The sequence below is a fragment of the Musca autumnalis genome, unplaced genomic scaffold (genome assembly GCF_047663935.1).
Source record: "Musca autumnalis isolate F117 unplaced genomic scaffold, ASM4766393v1 scaffold_4, whole genome shotgun sequence".
In the NCBI taxonomy this organism is placed as follows: Eukaryota; Metazoa; Arthropoda; class Insecta; order Diptera; family Muscidae; genus Musca; species Musca autumnalis.
Window position 1 is genome coordinate 44,133,920 of NW_027411977.1, and position 17,791 is coordinate 44,151,710.

The following is a 17,791-nucleotide window of genomic DNA, read 5'->3' on the forward strand; positions in this document are numbered from 1 at the left end:
ACCAAATTCAGACATTGCGTGGAATACCTTTGATCGGAGGGGACTGTCGAATGCTGCTTTATAATCGACAAAAAGGTGAAATATGTCGATCTGCATCTCTTGGGTCTTCTCTAGGATTTGCCGCAGGGTAAATATTTGGTCAATGGTGGACTTGCCAGGTCTTAAAGCCGCATTGGTATGGCCAGTTATCTCGTTGACCATAGGCATTAGTCGTTCGCACAATATCCCTGACACTATCTTATAAGCAATAGGGTGAAGACTTATGCCCCTATAGTTTGTGCATACAGTCTTATCTCCTTTCTTGTGGACGGGGCACAGGATACTCAGGTTCCAATCGTCTGGTACGCGTTCTTCCTGCCAGATGTGCTAACTAGCTAATGCATACACCTTATCAGCGCGTCGCCTCCGGTTTTAAACAGCTCGGCTGGTAAGCCATCTTGGCCGGGCGGTATACATTCTATACCATCTTCTGGGATTGGATCTGTGGCATCTTCGTCGACTTCGCTACTATTGGATACCAGCAGATTGGAGAAATGTTCCTTCCATATCCTGAGCACGCTATCTGTATCTGTTACCAGATTACCCTGCTGGTCTCTACAGGAGGATGTGCCTGTAACAAAGCCATCTGTTTGATGTTTCACTCTTTGGTAGAATTTTCGGACTTCATTCTGGCTCCTGTACATCTCGATTTTTTCACACTCCCGCTTTTCCATTTCTCTCTTTTTCTTGCGGAAAAGACGTTTCACTTCTCTCCTTTTCTCCCGATATCTCTCTCGCGCGCTACGCGTTGCTGCTGATTTCAAAATAGCTCTATATGCTGCATTTTTCTCTTCGGTAGCAGCACGACACTCCTGGTCATACCATGAATTCCTTTGTGGAGGTCTCTGGAATCCAAGTATGGATTTTGCGGCTGTTTGCATGGAGTGGGCAATGCTTTGCCATTGCGCTGATATGTTATCGGGATGATGAGTGCTTTGATTAAGCAATTGGGCTAGTTGAGTGGAATATGCTGTGGCTATCTGTTGTGATTGCGGCTTACCGATGTCTAACTTTCGTGTTGTGTCTGTTGGTGCTTTATTTGCAACGTTTAGACGGGTACGTACCTTTGCTGCAAAAAGGTAGTGGTCCGAATCAATGTTTGCGCCTCGGAACGATCGTACATCCAACACGCTGGATGAATGTCTTCCATCTATTACAACATGATCAATTTGATGACTTGTTCTTTGATCTGGAGATAGCCAGGTGCCCTTATGAATATCGAGATGATTAAATCTGGTACTGCTAACTACCATGTTTTTTGCAGCTGCAAAGTCTATCAGCCTCATACGATTGTCAGATGTTTCACTGTGGAGACTGAATTTCCCGACTGTTGGGCCAAAGATATTCTCCTTTCCAATTTTGGCATTAAAATCGCCTAGAATAATTTTAATGTCATGGGAAGGACAACGGTCATATGTTTCTTCTAAGCGCTCAAAAAATATATCCTTGGTCTGTTCGTCCTTGTCTTCAGTGGGAGCATGAGCGCAACTAAAGCTGATGTTGAAGAATTTTTCTTTTATTCGAATTGTAGCAAGTCTTTCATTCACGGGTGTGAAGCTGGAGACCAGGTGTTTTAACCTCCGACCAACTACAAATCCGCAAACAAACTCATGATTTACGTCATGGCAGCTATAGGTGTTGTTGTGACGCCTTTTCCCAATCCATCGTATTTCCTGTATGGCAGTAATGTCGGCCTTGTACTTTTCAAGTACATCTGCCAATGCGAAGACTGCACCTTCTCTATAAAGAGTGCGAACATTCCAGTTGCAGATTCGCATGGTCCTTAAAACGTTTGCGGGGTTCGTCAACTTTAGAGGGGTTTGTTTTTCTTTTCTTTCGTTTTTTCATAGTAGGATGTTTTTTTCTAGGGGAGGGTTACTAACCCATAATTATAAGTCTTCTTTTGTTATAGTTTGGATTTACCAAACAGATTTATAGCGTTCCGGTTAACTTAAAGTTAAAAGTGATGATTGAATTTCAAGGAGGAGCTTCTTCTCATTAACATTCTATGTGAAAATTATATTTTTAATGCCTCCAAATTAGTTTATTTTGCATTTTCAAATCCATCAGATAGTAAAAGAACACATGTAATAATGGCCCTATGAGAATTTTTTTTAACAGATACGCAATGGATTTGATAATTAATTGGATTAACTAAATCCACTTATATGTAAATATACTTTTACTTTTAAATACGAAAAAATCGAATCGTAATAAGGTTTTCGCAATGCTCTGACGATCATAACATCTTTAAACATTTCGTATACACAGTGGATTATATTTGACGTATACGCTATTTAATTGACATTTGAATTCCAGTGGTTGTAAATCTAAACTTATTAACTTTAAAACTCATTCGCGCACTCATTGTCACTGAACATACTCCTCGATCTATATTTGATTGTCCGTTTTACAAATTCAATGTTAATAATAAAAGTTAATATGTTTTGATGAATGATTTTAATTAAATAGTAAACAAATTTTAATGGTTTCATTATTCTTTCCAAATTGTCTGTTGCAACTTGTTGCAGTTGCGTTAGGAGATTTTTAAAATGTATTTATGTTTTTCCCGAGAAAATTTTTAGACCAGTTCTGTTATTCAATATTTTCTTTGACATTTAATTTTCAATAACAACAACGTTGTTTTTGTAAATTTATTAGTTGTTGTAATTCATGCATCTACCTTATACAAAAACGCCTTGATATGTATGCAAAGAATTTAGATTTTACACAACTTTCTTTCGTCAAATTAATAAATACAATAATGCGTATTGCAAAGAGTAACGGACAATCTCTTTAATGTTTTAAGCACGCTTTTCGTTTTTATAATGTTGTCAACACTTATTTTATATTTTTGGTAATGGCTTTACTTCCTCTTCCTATGACATACAAGCAAAAATATCATCTACCTGTCTCTTTTACTCTTACGGCTATATTAAAAGCTCTTTCGCTCAGTTTATCGGTATTTTCGTTGTGGAAGTGTCGTCTGTCGGGTCTCTGTGTTTCGTCAAAATGTAGTAAGAAAATCAATAGAAATCTTAAAGAAAATGTTAAAACGATGTAAAACAAGTCTTTATTAATCATAAGTAATGATTTCTGTTTGGAAGAAAAAAGGTTTTAATCATAAAAACGTGTTTCTAAAAAGGATTGAAAGAATTGAATCGGTTTAGTGCGCCTTTTTGCACGTTTTGCAAGTGTGTGTGCGTGTGTGTGTTTGATCAACAAAAAATGGATCAATCAGCAGGCAAAAGAAACATAAAAGAGTGAGACAAATAATATTTCCTAGAATGTAGCTTAATTTCCTCTTTCTATGCAATATTTCAAATCAACGAAATATTAATCATAAATTAAAAAGAAACAAGTGAGCAAATGCTATAGTCGGGACGTGGCCCCTGTGTATAAGCTTTTCACTGGTAAAATTCAAAATATGAACGCCTACCATCAATAGGCTTCTTTCTCTATGAGACCCCCATCAACCCCCAAAATTTCGTGAGGATCCAATCAAAATTCCGACCTGTACTGTGATTGCGCAAAAAATGGAAAAAGCGATATCTCTGTTGTTTGACCACCTACTTTACACTGTTGTAAAGGTGCTATTTTCTACTTTCCTTGGTTTTGCTTTCGATATACCTCTCACAGAAAAGAGATATTCGCTTTGAAATAAAACTTTGACCTTTTCTCTAAATAAGTTTTTTCACATTCCGACCCCTGATCCTGATAATATCCGACCATTACCACAATCAATAGGTTTTTTCCTCTGTGGAACCGCCATTACTTACTTACTTAGCTGGCCCATTACAGAACATTTGTCCTATAGGCCGAACTAAGAAAAGATCTCCAATTCTCTCTATTTGTTGCTTCGCTTTCTGGAATACCGCGCCTTTTCATCTCATCATCCACTTGTTGTAGATGGCGCACTATTCCTTGGCCTGCCAATTCTGCGTGCACCGCCAAGCGGTCCGTGTTTATACACCTTTTTAGCGGGGTCATCATCGCTCATTCTTATGATATGGCCTAGCCAACGCAATCGCTGCATCTCGATACGTTTAACAATATTGATGTCGTTGTATTCACCGTCAACGCAGATTGGTCCGTAGATCTTTCGAAGAAATTTCTCTCAAACACACCAAGCACTGCCATGTCTGCTTGCGCAAGTACCCAGGCTTCGGAGCCATACATCAGCACGGGTAGTAACAGTGTTTTGTAGAGCGTTATTTTTGTTTGACGAGATGTGGCTTTGTTTTTAAATTGCTTACTTAAGCCAAAGTAGCATCTGTTGGCCAATACAATTCTTCTTTTTATTTCACAACTGATGTCGTTTGTTGTGTTTACGGAGGTGCCGAGGTAGACGAAGTCTTTTACTACCTCAATATTATAGGAACCAACTTCCACAGTCGGTCCGAGCTCAATGGACGCATTGCGCGTCGACACCATCAACTTGGTCTTCTTACCGTTTACCGCCAGACCCACTTTAGCAGATTCTCCTTCGACCTTCATAAAGGTATCAGTTACTTATTTTACTGATCGGCCTATGATGTCTATATCATCAGCATAAGCAAGTAACATGTGGCTATTGGTGTAGATTGTGCCACTTCTTTTGACGTTTGCCTCTCGTATAACCTTTTCTAGCAGGATGTTGAAAAGATCACACGAAAGGCTGTCTTCTTGCCTGAAACCTCTTTTGGTACAAAACTCTTCGGAGAGGTTCTTTCCTATTTTAACTGAAGATGTTGTGTCAGTTAGAATCATTTTGCAAAGCCGGATGAGTTTTGCGGGGATACCAAATTCAGACATGGCTTGGAATACCTTTGAGCGCAGCGGGCTGTCGAAGGCTGCTTTATAATCGACAAAATGGTGGTAGGTGTCGATCTGCATCTCTTGGTCTTCTCCAGGATTTGCCGCAGGGTAAATATCAGGTCAATGGTGGACTTGCCAGGTCTAAAACCGCATTGGTATGGTCCAATTATTTCGTTGACCATAGGCTTTAGTCGTTCGCACAATATCCCTGACACGATCTTGAAGGCAATAGGGAGTAGACTTATGCCCCTATAGTTACAGCATACAGTCTTATCTCCCTTCTTGTGGACGGGGCACAGGGTACTCAGGTTCCAATCGTCGGGTACTCGTTCTTCCTGCCAGATGGTGCTAACTAGCTGATGAATACACCTTATCAGCGTGTAGCCTCCGGTTTTAAACAGCTCGGCTGGTAAGCCATCGGCTCCTGCAGCCTTATTATTCTTCAGCCGATTTATTGCTGTCTTTACCTCATCTTGGCTGGGCGGTATACATTCAATACCATCTTCTGGGATTGGGACTGCGGTATCTTCGTCGCCTTCTCTGCTATTGGATACCAACAGCTTTGAAAAATGTTCTTTCCATATCCTGAGTACACTATCTGTATCAGTAACCAAATTACCTTGCTGGTCTCTACAGGAGGAAGTGGGCAATGCTTTGCCATTGCGCTGATATGTTATCGGGATGAGGAGTGCTTTGATTAAGCAATTGGGCTAGTTGAGTGGAATATGCTGTGGCTATCTGTTGTGATTGCAGCTTACCGATGTCTAACTTTCGTGTTGTGTCTGTTCGTACATTGTTTGCCACGTTTAAGCGGGTGCGTACCTTTGCTGCAACAAGGTAGTGGTCCGAATCAATGTTTGCGCCTCGGAACGATCGTACATCCAACACGCTCGATGAATGTCTTCCATCTATCACAACATGATCAATTTGATTTCTTGTTTTCTGATCTGGAGACAGCCAGGTGCCCTTATGAATATCGAGATGATTAAATCTGGTACTGCTAATGGGACCCCCATTAACACCCGAAAATTCGTGACGATTCAATCAAAATTGCGACGTGTAACGTGATTACAAAAAATTAAAAACTGGGATATATTACTGACTTTTGCGATATCTCGGTTGTTTGCCCACTTACGCCAACATACTTTGCATCAATATAAAGGAGATTTGTTCTTCTTCCATTGACGGGCTTTCCTTTTGGAATAATCCTACCAGAAGCGGAGATATTCGCATAAGAAAAAAAACGTTGACTTTTCTGCTTCTTCCTCCGAGGGACCCGCATCAACTCCCAAAAAAAATCGTGACGATCTGATCAAAATTGCGACCTGTAGCGTGATTACAAAAAAATCGGAAAATGGGATGCATTACCGACCTCCGACAACCTACTTTACGTCGTTGTAAAGGTGATATTTTCTACTTTGCTTTTGATATAGGTACCTCTTAAAGAAACAGAGATATTGGCTTTGAAATAAAACGTTGACCTTTTCTCCAAATAAGTTTTTGCCCATTCCGACCATCATCAAAATCAATATGCTTCTTCCTCTGTAGGACCCCCATTAACCCCCAAAATTTCGACGATCCGATCAAAATTGCGACCTGTAGCGCGATTTCGAAAAAAAATAAAAATGGGATGTATTACAGACTATTGCTATATCTCCGTTATTTGGCCACCTACGCCAACCTACTTTGCATCATTGTAAAGGTTGTTGTTGTTGTAACAGCGTTTTATTATTATGTTTGTATGTTCGTTCTCCTGTTCAATCTGGCTCTGGGTCTATCTCCAGTTCCAGGAAGGTGGCTACTTCGATGGGATGTAACCACAGATCCGCTGGAGTCGGATGAGTAGGCTTGGCGGGGCAGTTCAATAGGTGCTTAGTATCGTGCGGGCCCATGCCGCATACAGGGCAGATGTCTTGCACGGTGCGATCGATTCCCGCCCAATAGGAATTTAGGCGACTGCAATATCCCGAGCGTAATTGAGCCAAACTACTCTGGTTTGTCGTGGCAGCTGACGCTCTTCAGCTGCGATAGATGGGGGATGTACTCCGATGACTGCATTCACACAATATTTACTTATGGTCTTAGCAACTGTGTCCGTGTGAATGCTGTTCAAACCTGCCTGATATGCCTGTTGATCTAGTGGTTCTCTCCTATATTGTTGGACCGCATTCTCTAGACCATGAATATCCTTCTTGATATGCCTGGGTGTATTGGTGGCCAGCAGCTGGTGATTGGGATGGCTCTCACGGTAAAACCCGAGCAAGTACTGCAACGATAGCATCTCATTATGTTGTCGTACTGGAAGAATCTTTGCCTCCTCATGTAGATGGTCCACTGTAGATATGAGGAGGCACCCTGTTGCTGTTCTTAGGGCGGCGTTCTGACAAATTTGAATCTTATCCCACTGCGTGTCACATAAATTCGGGGACCAAACTGGCGCCGCATAGTTTACCACAGACCGACCTATCGCTTTACACGTGGTCAACAAGGTTTCTTTATCTGCACCCCAAGTGCTGCCGGCTAGGGACTTGAGGACCTTGTTCCTACATTTCAGTTTATCGCAGATAGCTGTGGCATGCGCGGACGACGTGAAAGTGGTGTCGAATGTGACCCCTAGAATTTTGGGGTTACCACAGACCGACCTATCGCTTTATACGTGGTCAATAATGTTTCTTTATCTGCACCCCAAGTGCTGCCGGCTAGGGACTTGAGGACATTGTTCCTACATTCCAGTTTATCGCAGATAGCTGTGGCATGCGCGGGCGACGTGAAAGTGGTGTCGAATGTGACCCCTAGAATTTTGTGTTCGGAATTCTGCTACCATCGACCCTGATATTCAACTCTCTTCTATACTGCGCCGTCCATGTGGTGAACAGAGTGGCCGTCGATTTAGTGGTGGATATCTGCATATTCCTCGCGTGGAAAAAGGTGGTAAGATCGGTTAAATAGGAGTTCAGTCTCTCACAGATGTCATCAGGATAGGTACCTGACGCCAGCATCGTACAGTCATCCGCATACGTTACGATCTCAATGTCGTCTGGAGGGGGCGGAATACAGGAATGGTTAAACAGTTCTGGAGATATCACCCCTCGTTGGGGAACTCCCTGTTTCACTATACAGGGCTTGGATTTCTTGTTCCTGAATTCCACATACGACTGGCTACCACACATATAGTTGATTATCCAACGTTTCAGACTTGGACGGAGGGTTGCCTGCTCGATGTTCTCGAACAGCGTGGAGTGCTTGACAGTATCAAAGGCTTTTGATAAGTCAAGCGCCACCATCACTGTTCTATCACACGGCCGCTCCTGGTTGAGTCATCGACAAATGTATGTGGAGATGGCTTGCAGCGCTATTGTCGTGCTGTGCTGCTTACGGAATCCATGCTGATGATCGGCAACTTGATAGCTATTTCTAATGCTGTGGAGGCGGAAGCGAAATCGGCCTATACGATTCACATTTGCTGGCATCCTTTCCTGGATTCGGTAGCGGGACCACCCTGCCCATTTCCAGACTTCGGGAATAATAAGGGTGGCTAGCGACAGGTTGAGAACTTTAGTGAGATACTCCACTCCCGCCCCATCCAGCGGTTTCAACATTACCAAGGAAATTCCGTTATGGCCCAACGCTTCGGATGATTTAGCGTTCCTGATGGCATTCGCAACATCATCCATTGTAAACTGTGGTGGTTCATCCTCGGCAGGGAGGGATCTAATGCGACGTAACACTCTTCTCTTCGCCCTGTCACTCTCGGGGTGCTCGACAAACTGTCGATGGAAGTAACTTGCACACCTCTTCGGGTCAGTCAACGTAACGTCGCCAAACGTGACTGAGGTCCTGTCATCCCTCCTTCCGGGGAGAGTGACTTAACCGTTGCCCACAATTTACTTATACCGGCTCCAATGTTGCAACTCTTCAGATGATTTTACCACTTGTTCCGCTTATGTTCGCGACCAGCCTATTAACTTCCAGTGTCAGCTCCCTAACTCTGGGGTCGTCGGGGTTGTCGACGACGAAGCTCCTTTTCTAATCCCGTCGCCACTGCCCGGAAATTTGGTCTTACTTCGGGTATTCGACCAGCATGTATATGGCGAGCGGCTGCAGCATTGATGATGTCTCGGAACGTCCTTTCCGCTACCCGAACATAAGAAGGATTGGGCAATTCTCTGAAACGGTGATTGGTGAACTCTCTGAAACCCGTCCAATCAGCTTTCCCATGATTGACGAATGTGCGGCGTTCAGAGGTGATGAAATTGGGTGGTCTGCTAATGGAGACAATTATGGGGAGATGGTCTGATCCAAGGGAAATGACGGGTTGCCAGGTAACGTCATTTGTCAGACCAGGTGACACGATGGTTATGTCAGGCGAACTGTGACACTCTCCTCTATTTCTGGTAGGGGCGTCCTCATTGACCGTGCAAAACGTAGAGCTATCAATCTGCTCAGCCAGCGCTGTACCTCTCTGGTCGTTTCCGAGGGCCGAATGCCACATCTCATGATGCGCATTAAAATCCCCCAGGACCAGACGATTATGACCTTGCAAGAGCGGGCTAATGTCAGGCCTATAATCAGGGATACAGCTATTTCTCGGTGGGATGTATACATTCAGCAACTCTATCTCGGCAGCTCCACACCTGACTGCTACCCCCATACATTCCATGTATAGGTCATTAGAGACAGGCTCAAGCGAGATAGGTCTGTATTGGACAGACTGGTGCAATAGGAAAGCCAATCCCCCACCTCCACATCTTTTGCGATCCTTCCTTATTACGTTGTAACCATCACAACGTACTGAGCTGTGGTCTATTGTACTTTACATCGTTGTAAAGTTGATATTTTCTACTTTCCTTGCCAGGTTTTGATTTTGATATACCTCTTTAAGAAACAGAGATATTGGCTTTGAAATAAAATGTTGACTTTTTCTCCAAATAAGTTTATTGCCCATTCCGACCCCTGAATATTATCCCACCATCACCAAAATCAATAGGTTTTTTCCCCTCTGGGGCCCTCATCAACGATCCGATCAAAATTGCGACCTTTAGCGTGATTACAAGGTTTAGATGGACAGACGGACACACATAGCCAGATCGACTCAGCTCGTCCATATAAGTATGGATCTACGACCATTATTTCGATGCGTTACAAACTTTTTGGCCAAAACCAAAACCACATAGTGGTGTAGGGTATAAAAAGTTACAAAGGAGAAATCGTTTTGCAAAGTATTTAAGATGATATAAATCGGTAGATTTAGAAGTTGCATGTCTTCTTCGTTTCTATGGTACTGATGACCGCAGAAATATAATAATCCTGCATGCAATACGAGTTGTTTGTCTTCGTCTATCTAACTTGTTCATATCCCGTGTTTCAAAACAGTTGTATTGAAGATTGACAATTGTGTTGAAGGGGCTTTTGTATTCGAGATATAACGCACTTTTGGAAAATGTATGTTTTTAAATATTTTTTGTGTTTTTTTTTCAGAAATTCTCTTGTAAAATGTGAAACAATTGGTTGTAATGCTTTATATTGTAAAACTTGTTTTCGAGAATCTAATAATATTTGTTGTATTTGTCATAATCCCGTTGATTATGGAGATTTCAGTGATTTATCAGAAGTTGAGTAAGTTGAAAAATTATTTTGAACACTGTTTTTATAACTCACTAGTTTCTTTCTTTCTCCCTGTTAACTTTAAGAGATTCTTCGGATGATCCGAATGTGATACATTTTGATGAAACCGATGATGAGTGTTTAATTAAAAAATGGAATGAATTTATTGATTGAATATTTTATACCTTATTTTTTGAGTTTGACTTTTTCCGCATTTAATTAAATTATTGTAATTTAATAACAACTTAATTAAAATTGTTAAAATTTAAAATGGATGACAATAGAGTCCGATAAGGAGTCGGATTTTCATTTAATGTTTCTGAAATCAAAGCATTTTGTGAATTCAAATTTGTGAATGTTACACTTCAGGACGTTGATTGCACGAATCGGGTAGATTTGTCATTACATAGTAAATATGGCATTAAGACTGTAAAGATAATTAGAGTCACGTTTGTGTTTTAGAATTTCCAATAAACTAAATCCCTTTGCCTTTCTAAACATTCCTTAAAGCCATTAAATTAACACCATATGTGTAAATTTATGAAAGTCAATATTGTCTAATGTCGCAAAACACCCTAAGTCTCCGTACTGAAGTCAATTTAGGGAATTTGTTAAAAATTCCAATTTAAAACTAAAATTCAAAACAAAAGCAATTGCACAATCTGACCCTGCCAAAACCACCACATCCTTTGCCATGATCGCATCCGTCCGCATCGTATTGGGGTATTGGCTAATCGGCCAAATGAAATGAACCAATTTAAAATAATTACAAATGAATGCTTTGTCGAATGCCAAATCATGTGTGGGATCAAAAACAGCTGTCATTGGCACGTTTTGTGTTATTCTTCTTCCTCTACTGAACACACAAAATCTCAACAACATTTTTAAACGGAAATGCAAAGTGTTATAATTGGAAACAAAAGGCAGTAGCAGCATCAGCTACAATGAATGACTGAATGCATCCGGCAACAAACAGTTAACACATTAGAAGGCATGTTTGTCAAGCAAACAATTCCGGCAGTGACTGTTAGGTTGAAACAATGCAGCTGGTGTGACAAAGGGATGTAGTAGTTGTAGGTATCAAATGCCAGAATTGAAATAGTTTTTGATTTCAGTCACCATATCAACAAATTAAAAAGGGATTTCTTCTAATAAAGTACAGTGTTTTGGTTTTTGCAATTTTTTATATTCAGAGGACTTTAGGCTCCAATAGCGTGGATTTTTAAACAATATTTTCAACAGGACTTTAGGCCCCATTAGCGTGGATTTTTACACAATATTTGCAAGAGGACTTTAGGCCCCACAAGCGTGGATTTTTAAACAATATTTTCAAGAGGACTTTAAATAATATTTGCAACAGGACGTTAGATCCCATAAGCGTGGAATTTTAAACAATATTTGCAACAGGACTTTAGGTCCCATAAGCGTGGATCTTTAAACAATATTTGCAACAGGACTTTAGGTCCCATAAGCGTGGATTTTTAAACAATATTTGCAACAGGACTTTAGGTCCCATAAGCGTGGATTTTTAAACAATATTTGCAACAGGACTTTAGGCCCCATAAGCGTGGATTTTTAAACAATATTTTCAAGTGGACTTTAGGCCCCATAAGCGTGGATTTTTAAACAATATTTTCAAGTGGACTTTAGGCCCCATAAGCGTGGATTTTTAAACAATATTTTCAAGTGGACTTTAGGCCCCATAAGCGTGGATTTTTAAACAATATTTTCAAGTGGACTTTAGGCCCCATAAGCGCGGATTTTTAAACAATATTTTCAACAAGACTTTATGCCCCATAAGTGTGGATTTTTAAACAATATTTTCAACAAGACTTTATGCCCCATAAGCGTGGATTTTTAAACAATATTTTCAACAAGACTTTATGCCCCATAAGCGTGGATTTTTAAACAATATTTTCAACAAGACTTTATGCCCCATAAGCGTGGATTTTTAAACCATATTTTCAACAAGACTTTATGCCCCATAAGCGTGGATTTTTAAACAATATTTTCAACAAGACTTTAGGCCCCATAAGCGTGGATTTTTAAACAATATTTTCAACAAGACTTTAGGCCCCATAAGCGTGGATTTTTAAACAATATTTTCAACAAGACTTTAGGCCCCATAAGCGTGGATTTTTAAACAATATTTTCAACAAGACTTTAGGCCCCATAAGCGTGGATTTTTAAACAATATTTTCAACAAGACTTTAGGCCCCATAAGCGTGGATTTTTAAACAATATTTTCAACAAGACTTTAGGCCCCATAAGCGTGGATTTTTAAACAATATTTTCAACAAGACTTTAGGCCCCATAAGCGTGGATTTTTAAACAATATTTTCAACAAGACTTTAGGCCCCATAAGCGTGGATTTTTAAACAATATTTTCAACAAGACTTTAGGCCCCATAAGCGTGGATTTTTAAACAATATTTTCAACAAGACTTTAGGCCCCATAAGCGTGGATTTTTAAACAATATTTTCAACAAGACTTTAGGCCCCATAAGCGTGGATTTTTAAACAATATTTTCAACAAGACTTTAGGCCCCATAAGCGTGGATTTTTAAACAATATTTTCAACAAGACTTTAGGCCCCATAAGCGTGGATTTTTAAACAATATTTTCAACAAGACTTTAGGCCCCATAAGCGTGGATTTTTAAACAATATTTTCAACAAGACTTTAGGCCCCATAAGCGTGGATTTTTAAACAATATTTTCAACAAGACTTTAGGCCCCATAAGCGTGGATTTTTAAACAATATTTTCAACAAGACTTTAGGCCCCATAAGCGTGGATTTTTAAACAATATTTTCAACAAGACTTTAGGCCCCATAAGCGTGGATTTTTAAACAATATTTTCAACAAGACTTTAGGCCCCATAAGCGTGGATTTTTAAACAATATTTTCAACAAGACTTTAGGCCCCATAAGCGTGGATTTTTAAACAATATTTTCAACAAGACTTTAGGCCCCATAAGCGTGGATTTTTAAACAATATTTTCAACAAGACTTTAGGCCCCATAAGCGTGGATTTTTAAACAATATTTTCAACAAGACTTTAGGCCCCATAAGCGTGGATTTTTAAACAATATTTTCAACAAGACTTTAGGCCCCATAAGCGTGGATTTTTAAACAATATTTTCAACAAGACTTTAGGCCCCATAAGCGTGGATTTTTAAACAATATTTTCAACAAGACTTTAGGCCCCATAAGCGTGGATTTTTAAACAATATTTTCAACAAGACTTTAGGCCCCATAAGCGTGGATTTTTAAACAATATTTTCAACAAGACTTTAGGCCCCATAAGCGTGGATTTTTAAACAATATTTTCAACAAGACTTTAGGCCCCATAAGCGTGGATTTTTAAACAATATTTTCAACAAGACTTTAGGCCCCATAAGCGTGGATTTTTAAACAATATTTTCAACAAGACTTTAGGCCCCATAAGCGTGGATTTTTAAACAATATTTTCAACAAGACTTTAGGCCCCATAAGCGTGGATTTTTAAACAATATTTTCAACAAGACTTTAGGCCCCATAAGCGTGGATTTTTAAACAATATTTTCAACAAGACTTTAGGCCCCATAAGCGTGGATTTTTAAACAATATTTTCAACAAGACTTTAGGCCCCATAAGCGTGGATTTTTAAACAATATTTTCAACAAGACTTTAGGCCCCATAAGCGTGGATTTTTAAACAATATTTTCAACAAGACTTTAGGCCCCATAAGCGTGGATTTTTAAACAATATTTTCAACAAGACTTTAGGCCCCATAAGCGTGGATTTTTAAACAATATTTTCAACAAGACTTTAGGCCCCATAAGCGTGGATTTTTAAACAATATTTTCAACAAGACTTTAGGCCCCATAAGCGTGGATTTTTAAACAATATTTTCAACAAGACTTTAGGCCCCATAAGCGTGGATTTTTAAACAATATTTTCAACAAGACTTTAGGCCCCATAAGCGTGGATTTTTAAACAATATTTTCAACAAGACTTTAGGCCCCATAAGCGTGGATTTTTAAACAATATTTTCAACAAGACTTTAGGCCCCATAAGCGTGGATTTTTAAACAATATTTTCAACAAGACTTTAGGCCCCATAAGCGTGGATTTTTAAACAATATTTTCAACAAGACTTTAGGCCCCATAAGCGTGGATTTTTAAACAATATTTTCAACAAGACTTTAGGCCCCATAAGCGTGGATTTTTAAACAATATTTTCAACAAGACTTTAGGCCCCATAAGCGTGGATTTTTAAACAATATTTTCAACAAGACTTTAGGCCCCATAAGCGTGGATTTTTAAACAATATTTTCAACAAGACTTTAGGCCCCATAAGCGTGGATTTTTAAACAATATTTTCAACAAGACTTTAGGCCCCATAAGCGTGGATTTTTAAACAATATTTTCAACAAGACTTTAGGCCCCATAAGCGTGGATTTTTAAACAATATTTTCAACAAGACTTTAGGCCCCATAAGCGTGGATTTTTAAACAATATTTTCAACAAGACTTTAGGCCCCATAAGCGTGGATTTTTAAACAATATTTTCAACAAGACTTTAGGCCCCATAAGCGTGGATTTTTAAACAATATTTTCAACAAGACTTTAGGCCCCATAAGCGTGGATTTTTAAACAATATTTTCAACAAGACTTTAGGCCCCATAAGCGTGGATTTTTAAACAATATTTTCAACAAGACTTTAGGCCCCATAAGCGTGGATTTTTAAACAATATTTTCAACAAGACTTTAGGCCCCATAAGCGTGGATTTTTAAACAATATTTTCAACAAGACTTTAGGCCCCATAAGCGTGGATTTTTAAACAATATTTTCAACAAGACTTTAGGCCCCATAAGCGTGGATTTTTAAACAATATTTTCAACAAGACTTTAGGCCCCATAAGCGTGGATTTTTAAACAATATTTTCAACAAGACTTTAGGCCCCATAAGCGTGGATTTTTAAACAATATTTTCAACAAGACTTTAGGCCCCATAAGCGTGGATTTTTAAACAATATTTTCAACAAGACTTTAGGCCCCATAAGCGTGGATTTTTAAACAATATTTTCAACAAGACTTTAGGCCCCATAAGCGTGGATTTTTAAACAATATTTTCAACAAGACTTTAGGCCCCATAAGCGTGGATTTTTAAACAATATTTTCAACAAGACTTTAGGCCCCATAAGCGTGGATTTTTAAACAATATTTTCAACAAGACTTTAGGCCCCATAAGCGTGGATTTTTAAACAATATTTTCAACAAGACTTTAGGCCCCATAAGCGTGGATTTTTAAACAATATTTTCAACAAGACTTTAGGCCCCATAAGCGTGGATTTTTAAACAATATTTTCAACAAGACTTTAGGCCCCATAAGCGTGGATTTTTAAACAATATTTTCAACAAGACTTTAGGCCCCATAAGCGTGGATTTTTAAACAATATTTTCAACAAGACTTTAGGCCCCATAAGCGTGGATTTTTAAACAATATTTTCAACAAGACTTTAGGCCCCATAAGCGTGGATTTTTAAACAATATTTTCAACAAGACTTTAGGCCCCATAAGCGTGGATTTTTAAACAATATTTTCAACAAGACTTTAGGCCCCATAAGCGTGGATTTTTAAACAATATTTTCAACAAGACTTTAGGCCCCATAAGCGTGGATTTTTAAACAATATTTTCAACAAGACTTTAGGCCCCATAAGCGTGGATTTTTAAACAATATTTTCAACAAGACTTTAGGCCCCATAAGCGTGGATTTTTAAACAATATTTTCAACAAGACTTTAGGCCCCATAAGCGTGGATTTTTAAACAATATTTTCAACAAGACTTTAGGCCCCATAAGCGTGGATTTTTAAACAATATTTTCAACAAGACTTTAGGCCCCATAAGCGTGGATTTTTAAACAATATTTTCAACAAGACTTTAGGCCCCATAAGCGTGGATTTTTAAACAATATTTTCAACAAGACTTTAGGCCCCATAAGCGTGGATTTTTAAACAATATTTTCAACAAGACTTTAGGCCCCATAAGCGTGGATTTTTAAACAATATTTTCAACAAGACTTTAGGCCCCATAAGCGTGGATTTTTAAACAATATTTTCAACAAGACTTTAGGCCCCATAAGCGTGGATTTTTAAACAATATTTTCAACAAGACTTTAGGCCCCATAAGCGTGGATTTTTAAACAATATTTTCAACAAGACTTTAGGCCCCATAAGCGTGGATTTTTAAACAATATTTTCAACAAGACTTTAGGCCCCATAAGCGTGGATTTTTAAACAATATTTTCAACAAGACTTTAGGCCCCATAAGCGTGGATTTTTAAACAATATTTTCAACAAGACTTTAGGCCCCATAAGCGTGGATTTTTAAACAATATTTTCAACAAGACTTTAGGCCCCATAAGCGTGGATTTTTAAACAATATTTTCAACAAGACTTTAGGCCCCATAAGCGTGGATTTTTAAACAATATTTTCAACAAGACTTTAGGCCCCATAAGCGTGGATTTTTAAACAATATTTTCAACAAGACTTTAGGCCCCATAAGCGTGGATTTTTAAACAATATTTTCAACAAGACTTTAGGCCCCATAAGCGTGGATTTTTAAACAATATTTTCAACAAGACTTTAGGCCCCATAAGCGTGGATTTTTAAACAATATTTTCAACAAGACTTTAGGCCCCATAAGCGTGGATTTTTAAACAATATTTTCAACAAGACTTTAGGCCCCATAAGCGTGGATTTTTAAACAATATTTTCAACAAGACTTTAGGCCCCATAAGCGTGGATTTTTAAACAATATTTTCAACAAGACTTTAGGCCCCATAAGCGTGGATTTTTAAACAATATTTTCAACAAGACTTTAGGCCCCATAAGCGTGGATTTTTAAACAATATTTTCAACAAGACTTTAGGCCCCATAAGCGTGGATTTTTAAACAATATTTTCAACAAGACTTTAGGCCCCATAAGCGTGGATTTTTAAACAATATTTTCAACAAGACTTTAGGCCCCATAAGCGTGGATTTTTAAACAATATTTTCAACAAGACTTTAGGCCCCATAAGCGTGGATTTTTAAACAATATTTTCAACAAGACTTTAGGCCCCATAAGCGTGGATTTTTAAACAATATTTTCAACAAGACTTTAGGCCCCATAAGCGTGGATTTTTAAACAATATTTTCAACAAGACTTTAGGCCCCATAAGCGTGGATTTTTAAACAATATTTTCAACAAGACTTTAGGCCCCATAAGCGTGGATTTTTAAACAATATTTTCAACAAGACTTTAGGCCCCATAAGCGTGGATTTTTAAACAATATTTTCAACAAGACTTTAGGCCCCATAAGCGTG

At 38.9% G+C, this 17,791-nt stretch overlaps 1 protein-coding gene across 2 annotated transcripts in view; it reads left to right on the plus strand.

Moving 5' to 3' along the window:
* Nucleotides 1-17,791, plus strand: part of LOC141402669 (DC-STAMP domain-containing protein 2) — a 135,897-nt gene that overhangs the window by 13,483 nt on the left and 104,623 nt on the right. The window contains exons 10-11 of one of the 2 annotated variants that reach the window (XM_073984382.1): nt 10,315-10,452; nt 10,527-10,711. The exons of the other annotated variant lie outside the window; for it this stretch is intronic. Coding sequence (XP_073840483.1) covers nt 10,315-10,452; nt 10,527-10,614 — 226 coding nt within the window. The 3' untranslated portion in view covers nt 10,615-10,711. Of the gene's footprint in view, nt 1-10,314; nt 10,453-10,526; nt 10,712-17,791 lie in introns of those variants that run through there. 2 annotated transcript variants of the gene reach the window in all.